Here is a 10,080-nt window from a genome sequence, read left to right on the forward strand (position 1 = left end):
GCTTCGGTTGAAATCACGTGCCTGGTCATCAATTCTGCATTCTTTTGCAAATAACCAAAAGTTTGTATACACTACGGCCTCGCCTCGCACGATCTGATCGCAGTCTATTTGGCGTGACCAGCGTTTACGAAACCACGTGGTTATCGCGGTTACCATACACGGTAACCTTTTCAGTTTTTAAAACCACGGTATGTCTTGTGGTTACCGCGGTAACCGTCTTACCGTGGGGTGCGGTAACCACGCCAAAAACGATAACGCCGAAAACGATAACGGGAACCTGGGCGTGACCGCGCGCACGCACGCAAGCTAAGCTGTATATGAATGAATGAAGCGATGTGAAAGAAGAGCAAGGCGCCAAAACGTACACATAATGGCGAGAACGCTTGTTCCTGCAACAACCATCCCGTATTTATATACGTATATGCGTCAAAACGGTCGCTCAGATCTCATACTCGATCTTTATGTACTCACCTGCAGGGTGATCGATCGATCGATCCATCGCTAGTATATCAACACCAAAAAATGAAACCAAAATTTTCTACACGAGTAGAAACAAAAAAAAAAAACTTGTAAAAATGTGTACTACTATGCGTGTGGTAATTCGATCACGGACAGGCTCTGAGGATGCTGGCGAGGCCGGCGCGCTGCTCGCCGGTGAGGTTCTTGGGGAAGACGACGTCGAACTTCACCCGGAGGTCGCCGCGCGCGGCGGCGGCCTTCTCGCCGCCGCCGCCGGCGGCGACGACGGGCATGCCCTCGCCGGCGACCACCTTCTCGTACCCGGGGGAGATGACCTCGTCGCGGAACGTGAAGCTCATCTTCTCGCCGCCGATCAGCCGGAAGGAGAAGGACCAGCCGGTGAGCGCGCTCACCAGCGGCACCTCGGCCTTGAGCACCAGGTCGTTGCCTTTCCTCTTGAACACCTTGTGCTTCCTCTCCGAGATGGTGAACACGGCGTCGCCTGGGAGGCAGCCCGGCCGCTCGTCGCCCATCCCCTCGAACGTCACCTTCATCCCCTTCTTCCAACCCGGCTTCACCCTGATCGTCTTCGTCTCCTCCTTCTTGGAAACCAGCCTAAATAATGCACATATTTACATAAGGAGTCAGATATATAAATATTTGACGTTTTCAACAAAATTTGATCAAACCTTCAAAGTTTTAAAGATCAAGTTCATATGAAAATAAGTTTACAAAATCTACTGCCTTCATTCCAAAATATACGCCCAGATATATTTTGAGAAACACGCAAAAAATGATTATATTTTGTAACTGGTGTAGTAATCCCTCCGTTAGTTTCATATTATAAGTTGTTTTGACTTTTTTCCTAATCAAAATTTTTTAAGTTTGATCAAATTTATAAAAAATATAATAACACTTTAAAAAACATATTATCAAAATATATTATGCATTTCATTTAATTGAACTAATTTGGTGTTATAGGTGTTGCAAAATTTTCTTATAAACTTGATCAAATTTTAAAAAGTTTGACTAGAAAAATAAGTCAAAACGGCTTAATATGAAACAACGGAGGGAGTAGTAAATACTAAGCAAATTTTGCCATCAACGACAAATGTTTATGATTAGAGGGAAATATTATTTCTACCTCTGCATATACTAGACGCATATAACCAACAATCAATTGAACAATTTTGAATTGAAATCAGATTAGGATAACGATGAACTAACTCCATCTGAGAGCCACACACTCGGAAAAAAAAAGGGGGAAGTACTAAAATATATCAAGCCTGGTTGCTAGTACAGTAGTTGCATGATCAGTGATCAGTGGTGTAAATACGTGAGCTTAATTATCGGTAAGCAGGCAGTCCAATCAGTGGTACAACTAGGAGAGGAGAGTCCAAGCTGAAAGGAAGTGCAGAGTCACTGTCTCCAATCCCTGCTACACCAGCAAACCTCACATGCAGGCAGAATACATAACACACCACCTAATCCTAATGCCACACAAACACAAGGACCACTTTTGATAGGTGATATCCTCCAAAAAGAGAGGCATTTCATCCCCAACAAACATGAGCCCTAAGAATTGTCTACTCAAGATAAGGGCCTAATCCCTACTAACTGCTAAGGAATTTTCTTTCTCCAATTGCATGCCTTGTTGATGGTGTTAGGTCTAGATAATCTTTTCTTGCAATAATAGGGCAGCTGCAATATAATGCTAGGTAGATGTATATGCACATACAAGGACGGGAGAGGAGGGCAGACAGCAAAGGACGCATGAGTGAAGATTTCATGTTTGCTCTAAAGGAAAAGCTAAATATTCTAGTGATAAATGCAGCCTGTACTGGTTGGCTGGAAAAAAGGAAGAAAAAAAAACTCACCTGAAAGATTGCTGTACTAACGATGTTAAAACAGTGTTTCACTTAATGAGCTAGGAGATGGATTGTTGACAACTTACTTAATTTCCTAGAAGTACAGCACATAGTTAGCCTAATTAAAAATGCATTTGGTATCACAGTAACAGTTCTGTTTGCCTAGCCTGAAGATTTTTTTTCTTCTTCTTTTTTATGAAGGGGCGCCTAGGCTAAGGTTTCAAACGCAGTATGATCCTTCTTATTTATTTTCAAAAGTAGGCCCTCGAGTACTTAACACTAGCATTGTCAGACTCAGAATGAAAATTCCATTTCCACGCTGAAAAAAGCTTACCACTAAAACTAAATCTCCTTTCTAAATGCAGACACGCATGCATGATAATACCATGTCAGTAGTAAGACATATTACAAGCAGAAAACAATCTGTCATCTGTATATGTCAAGTAATGAATTATGGATTTCGAGTGATCAATGAAGCCGCAATGATGCTGTCGCGAATGAGTTAAAAACTGGGCGCATATGAACATTGTTTCCATGTATTTGTTGCATGCGAGACGCGCGATCGATCGATCAGCTGCATGCCATTCCTAGCAGGTAGCAGAGGCAGGCAGGTACTAGCGACAGCTCAACTTACCCGTTCTTGGCGACGACGTCGCGGGTGTACTTCACCTCCTTCTTGCACCCGCTGCAGAGCTCCTCGAGGGTGCACTCCACCCTGCGCTCCAGCGGCGGCGCCTTGCGCACGACGCAGCTCGAGAACTCGGCGAAGGCGCGCCGCCGCCCGCCGCCTGCGGCCTCGCCGAGGCCCGTCGAGCTGTACAGCACCGGCTTCTTGAACTCCCTCGCCGGCGTGCCGCACGGCGCGGTCCTCGTCGGCGGCGGCGCCGCCGCCGAGGGCGCCTTCTTCTTCTCGGCGCCCTGCGCCCGCGGCATTGCCGACGACGGCGCACGCCCGTCGCCGCCGACTCCGCCGGTAGTGGTGGCGCCGCCGCCGCCGCCGCCGCCGGCGGCAGCAGTCCTATCTCCCTTCTCGTCGACGGCGTCGACGTTGCCCCGCGCCCCGAACGCCGCCCTGTTCTCCTGCTGGTCCAGGAGCGCCTGCAACGAAAAAGCACAACACCGCCACCGTGTCATCATCGCCATCGCCATCGCCGTCGCCGTCGCGTCGAGAACTCGAGATCGACCATGGAAAGAGAGGAGGAGGAGGAGGAATTGGCATGTCTGACCTCGTAGGCCTCGGTGATGGCCTTGAAGCGGGCCTCGGCCTCGTTCTTGGAGGAGGGCGGGTGCTTGTCGGGGTGCCATTGCCGGACCAGCGTCTTGTACGCCGCCCTGATCTCCTTCGGCGACGTGTCCCTGGAGATGTTGAGGATCCTGTAGTACAGCTCCGGCGGGTTCCCCATCGGCCCGCACAACGACGACGACGAGGTCCAGGAAACGGGAGGAGCAGAGAGAGTGAGAGAATTCAGGAGCGGGGGTTGCAATGCAACGAAACACACTACATGTCAGTGCTATAATAGGCTTGTAGAGCAGAAACGGGGCGAGATATGCGTGTGGCTCCTTTGTAGGGATAGTTCGGACCAGAGAAGCTGCAGAGAGGGGGAGAGGGGAAAGAGCGATGGGTGGGGGTTGGTTGGTGTGAAGTGGAGGTTCAGTGGCATTACATGTAGGCCAAGGCGCCACGGGGGACGCGCTACCGGGGAAAACAAAGATTTGGATTCATAAGAATAACTCTCCCTCCGTTTCATAATGTAAGTCATTGTGACACGGATGAAGTAATTTTTATATATGTCATTTGGTTCGTAAGAATGCGAGTAAAGGAAAAGTAAAGATAGTTTCCCTTTCCTACTAGATGTAGAGAGAGAACGTAGGGAATTTTTCATTCACTCAAACCGTTTGAAAAATTCCTATGGATTGATGTGTACATGTATTTCTATTTCTCCATTTGTCCTATTCCTATATGTTGAAATTTCTTTAAACCGAATAAGCCTGAAGTTGGGTTTGAAAGGGCACTTATATATATTGGTTGTCAAAACGCAGAGGGTTAAAATCCAATACTCTAGCCATCACCCATCGGTGTTCAAATCTTAGAATTAACTTAGGTGATCATCTAGAATTATTATCTACGTATTTTTGTTCTACGAAAATCGCATATAAATTTTATGGTCATTGAGTCGTCATTAGAGGTATCATATTTTCTATAATAAAAATTGATAACTTTTTGGTGCCACCTCAGGCACCATTTTTTGAGATATTTTTTTGGGATCTTAATTAAGAGACACTGAGAGGTAACTATGCTACTTCTTGGTACCTATTTGTGAACGGTAAAACTACCTCAAAATCATATCGTTTTGCGCATATGATCAGTTTGTTGATATTTTACATTGAGTGTAACAATAATGCTCTTCTCTCATTTTAAAGGTTTCTTCTTACCTATTATGGATGAATAGATCAGATCATCAAAAGTTCAAAACTGAGGGCCTCATGGTCCTACACCCACACATTCTGTCCCAGAACTCATCTAGAGCAATATCACCAATTTTGTAGTATCCGAAATAGTGCCACCGTACCAGATAATCCTAGATATGCAAGTTCTTCATTTCTGATCCAACGCTCATGAAAGAAACACATGGTAGGGTAGCACTGTGAATTTATTACCTGAAAATGTGAGATTTGTAGCACTGCATTTGCACACTCAATGTGATGATTCCAACTTTTGGGAGGATGGGGGCCTAGGAGCAAATGTTCCTCCAACTTTCCAAGAATTGGTTGAGATATCATTAGTGTGGGAAAGAACAATCACAGGTGAGTAGTGAGGCAGGTAGGGGCCCTCTCATGTGTTTCTGCCATTGTGGAGATCACCACAAAAGCCTCCCAAGTGTAGTGACTCATGCTACTAACATTGGCTGCATGCACTGCTTGCTTTTTTAACTGCTTCCATTTACTCCACAAAGAGCATATAGATCTAGTACATGTTGAAGCCATCTGGACCTAAATGCAACAAAAGATTCTCCAACAAGGCCAGATCAGATGGTGTCAAAACCCCCTCAGTAAAACAGAGAAGGGTTGCAAAACATGACAGAATCAAATCAATGGATGATGAGATATATCCAGTCCGTGATCAATCGAGTTAACCACGGCCGTGAATGTGCTGATCGAGGCCGTACATGCAAGAACAGTTGTGATGCTGTCCATTTGCAATGATGTACTTTCAGGTATTTAGCTGCTGAAGCTATCCAGCAAGTATATATAGGCATGCAATGCATCCAGACTCTGCAGTAAAATTAGGCAGCAACGAGGCATGGTGGCCACTGGCCAACTTGATTAGGAACCGTGTTCTTGTGATCATGGTTTATCTGCTATGAAAAATAATATTAATCGTACGTGAGGCAAACAGTTGGGAATTGTTCTTCCCATCCGTACTGACATGTACAACAGCTAGCCATATTGATTGTGTTCGTAGACGGTTTTGTTTTGGATCTAAATCATCAAGCCAACCACAGTTACATTAGTTATTGATTCACTATTGTTGTCCAAGAATCAACATTGTCCTAGTGCAAATTTGGATGCATTTAAGTATGTGAAAACTGTAGATTGTACATTTGTCCCTATTGAATTGCCAGTAACTTCTGCACTTTTGCAATGTTCATTTATGATCCAAGCATGAACGCCGAAAGTGGAGAAGTAACAGGGGAAGAAAATAAATACCCACCTGAACTCCTGAAGTGATAACTGGGAGCAATTCTGATCCTTCTCAGCTGTTCTGATAGCTTGGCTGGTCCATTTCCATCAACTGTTCTCCATCAAAATAAGTTGCAAAAAGAAAGGGTTTCACATAGGGCAGCAAGATAGTGCCAATTATAAAAGAATGCGCCCCTACAGTTCCGAACTTGGAATCTTGTTTTATGTCTCGAAATTGAAATTTTTAGATGTTGTGGTCAAAGAGAGCAACATGATAATGACAATTAAAGAGAGGCCGAGAAAGGCCACTGCTTGTAGGTAGGGGGTCACTTTAGGCTGACAAGAATGCCAAATTGGAATCATGTAATCACAATGAGTTATACAAGTTTTAATTTCTTGATCCAGATCCATCAGGTGTAGTCAGCTTACACGTCGAGCTTATCCTCCTGGAGCCAATTTGTACAACCAACATAAGGAAATATGGCTGCAAACGCATTTCAAAAAGCAGAAGGAACCTACTCCATTGGCAGTTGATAACTTAATATACACATAACTGAGAAAAACAAAAATAGACTCCTAAGATAGCATATAGGTTTAACTGCTTAAGTAACACAAATCAACTTTTAGGTTTTACCTTATGAAATTTAAGGCTCCTGCAGTCTTGCTTATTCATAAGGCCTGAGATATTCTCTTCTCTGCTTCGCTCTCTTCTCCTAGATATGAGATTAGGATTCGCTCATTTGAATGATGTCTCCCATTTTGTCCTTGACTCTTAGAGGAAATAATAGAGTAGTAAATACCAATTTAATTATTGTCACTTGACAATGATGCAGGCCAGCAAGAACCGGATTAGACGACAGATTACATCATTCTGAAAACTAATACAGATGAGGGGGAATGTGATGACAGTTTTGGCACGCTCCTGCAGTCAAAATCATGGCACTATCAATTCCCAGGTAATTAATTAATTGAGTGGAGTGAGGAGGAGTGGCCCTGGATTTTTTTTTCCCTGTCTCTTGAATTGGTTTTATTTTCTTATGTCCAATTTGTTTTTCTGTTCCAAGGTGTCTTTGTTACTTGTTAACATCAGTGAAACGACCTGATGTAACCTCAAGATACGACCTCTGAAATACGATCATTATTGGAGCAGCAATCTTTGATTGTGAGCCGTTGAATTAAGACCTATGATATGTTCATGTATCTAAAGTGTCGGCAGATGGTGAAAAATGAAGAAATCCAGCGGAGCAACTTTTTCATCAAAAGAAATTTCTGAAACATTATCAACAAAAGTTTGAACCTTCGAGACAGTTAGCGTACACAAGTCATTGCTAAAAAGAATGATTTTTATAAGGAACGGGTTGCCTCATGTACAGTCATGCATGTTGTACAACAAAATCAAGCAATAATCCAAATTAAATTCTTTTTAACTCATCATCCCTTCGTTTTATGATGTTAGACTTTCTGGCACTGCCTATATTCATATAGATGTTAATGAATCTAGACCATATATGTGAACAGTGCTAGAAAATCTTACATTATAAAATAGATGAAGTAATTCTGTATTTTAATCTACCAATTTTCTTTGCGTTGCGCTACATCTTCTCTGACGAAAATAAAATAAGATGAAAAGAGAGGAGATAAGGGCGTTTCAGTTCACCCTTGCTGCTGACCTGTATGTGTTAGGGGGAATACACGAAGCAATCGTATTGAACACTCGATGCAATCAGATGCTGCCACTTGCTTTCCGACAAAAATCTGCACGAAATCGTCCAAAACCCAAGTGGAGTTCTGAGTTAACCTGCAGGATGAGCACTGCCACGAAAATGCAGACAAGATAGATAACCTCTGCGCCGGGAGCCCCCGCCTCATCGAGCTGAATTGGCCCGCAATCTGGCGGCGCCTTCCGCTAGCCGTCGGAGTGATCCGTCCCCACCGGCCGGCCCGCCACCTTGTCAGGCTCGCCGTCGACGGCGGAGCAGCCAGTACCACGAGCCCCAGTTGCGCCTAGCCACGATCCAGGAACCGGCAAAGGCGTGGCGTGGTCGCTCAACGAGATGACGAAAAGACGGCTTCGCCGGAGCGGCGGCAGGAAGAACGGAGGCGGCGGCGATGTGGCCATGTGGCCATGTAAAAAGTCGGCAAATATTTTGCAAACGTATTTGGGGCTAATCCGTTTATAAAATCTAGAGTAGATTGCATTAGTAGTATAAAAAAATTGGTTGGTGAGCGCGATTAGTGTAACAACTTAAAAAATTTCAGGCTTGTACATGAAACTTGGCAATTAAGTGCATTTTGATAAAAACATTTGTTACATACGTACGATTCAACCTATTTTATTGGTTCTATTATAAGAATAACGGCTACTCCCTCCATTTTATATTATAAGTAGTTTGACTTTTTTTTAATAAAAAATCTTTAGGTTTGATTAAATTTAAAGAGAAAATTAGCAACATCTACTACACCAAATTAGTTTAATTGAATTTAACATTAAATATATTTTGATAATATGTTTGATTTGTATTTAAAATATTAATATATTCTTCTACAAACTTGGTCAAATTTAAAAAAGTTTAACTAAGAAAAACAATCAAACGACTTATAATATGAAACAGATGGAGTAGATTATTGACCAGAAGTATGTTTTGCACTCTTTGTCACCGGAGACAATTGAATATGTTTGATTAGTTGAATCGCTTGGAGATTATGTTAGTTTGTATGCACTTGGTTTTGATAATCATGGAATTTCTTGATTTCAAACCAGCAGGTTATTTTATTATTATAACCAAGCAAATACAGCACATCTTGATCATTATTTTTTTCTGACAATCATTACTATTAGATTGTTGACAACAAGTAGCTGTTTTTTTTACATGGCTTAAAAAGTGTGGTGTGGAATATTTATCTTTTAATCAGAATGTATGTACTAGCCAAGTTGTTCATCTGCATGCTCATTTTTCAAATTGTTACACTGTATCGCACCCACTTACCAAGTTTATATACCGTGGATGTAATTTTACTTAAAATCTATCAGTAGATCATAGATATCGGATTAACTAGTAAATAAGGGACTATTCTAAACATAGTAATGGTCTTTCTAAAAATTCAGGACAGGTGCATAACGCAAGAGATTAGTATAATTGCAAATTTTATACTGGTTTGAATATTTTTTATTACTAGCAAAAATGCCCGTACGTTGCAACGGGTGAATAAATTCTAATGATAATATACGTTTTTCATACATAATTATGTCAATGATAATGTTTGTATTTTAATGAACGGTTTGTTTTTTTATAAACGGCGCATTTCTTTCTAACAGTTTCTTCTTAGCATGTTTTTTTTTGATTTTTTTTTACTGACAACGAAAATCTCCTTTTTTTTGCTTTTCTTTTCTCACGCGTTTTTTGCTTTTTTTTAATGTTCTTTTTTTTTGCTTTTTTTCCAATACATGAGAATATATGACGAAATAAAAGCCGTGTAATAGATGGCAAAAAATCGATGGATCCTATCCGACTCAAGCGTCCATCAATTTAGCTTTTTTTTTGACAGTTTTTTCAGAGCAATTTATTTTTTAATAGACGGTGTTTTTTTCTTGCACGGTTTTTTCAAATCATTTTTTAGAAATGGCGTATTTTTTCTTACATTTTTTTCCTTGCATGTTTTTTTTAAAAAATTTACCGACGATGGAAATAATATTTCTCGCACGTTTTTTTTATGGAAGATGGAAAACCTTCTTAGGATTTTTTTTTGCGCTTTTTTCTCACGCATTTTTTTGAACCGTTTTTATTTTTCTCATGCATTTTCTCTTTTTAAATAGTTAGATTAGATTAGAGATAGAGAAGAGATATATACTGATTAGAAATTGGAATTTGTTTCGCCCTTTCCATTTTTTTTTCTCGCGTGCATTTTTTATTTTTTACGAACCATTTTTTCGCCACTTTCTTAGGGAATCGGACGAATTTTTTTAGATGTTTTTTCAGATTTTTTCGCCTTTATAGGAATCAGACTTTATTTTTCTGTTTTTAAAGGAATCGGATCTAGCCTTTATTTTTCACCACTTTTTTTTGCCTTTTAT

General features: G+C 41.5%; 1 protein-coding gene across 1 annotated transcript; it reads right to left on the minus strand.

Moving 5' to 3' along the window:
• Positions 1 to 390: 390 nt before the first annotated feature.
• LOC4338864 (uncharacterized) lies at positions 391 to 3,956 on the minus strand. Its single transcript, XM_015781981.3, has 3 exons — positions 3,554 to 3,956; positions 2,962 to 3,425; positions 391 to 1,074 (listed from the first exon to the last, which is right to left on the minus strand). The coding sequence occupies exons 1-3, from the start codon at positions 3,728 to 3,730 to the stop codon at positions 606 to 608; spliced, it is 1,110 nt and encodes a 369-aa protein (XP_015637467.1). The 5' UTR covers positions 3,731 to 3,956; the 3' UTR covers positions 391 to 605.
• Between the last annotated feature and the right edge of the window lie 6,124 nt (positions 3,957 to 10,080).

This window comes from Oryza sativa, chromosome 5 (assembly GCF_034140825.1).
Source record: "Oryza sativa Japonica Group chromosome 5, ASM3414082v1".
NCBI lineage: Eukaryota > Viridiplantae > Streptophyta > Magnoliopsida > Poales > Poaceae > Oryza > Oryza sativa.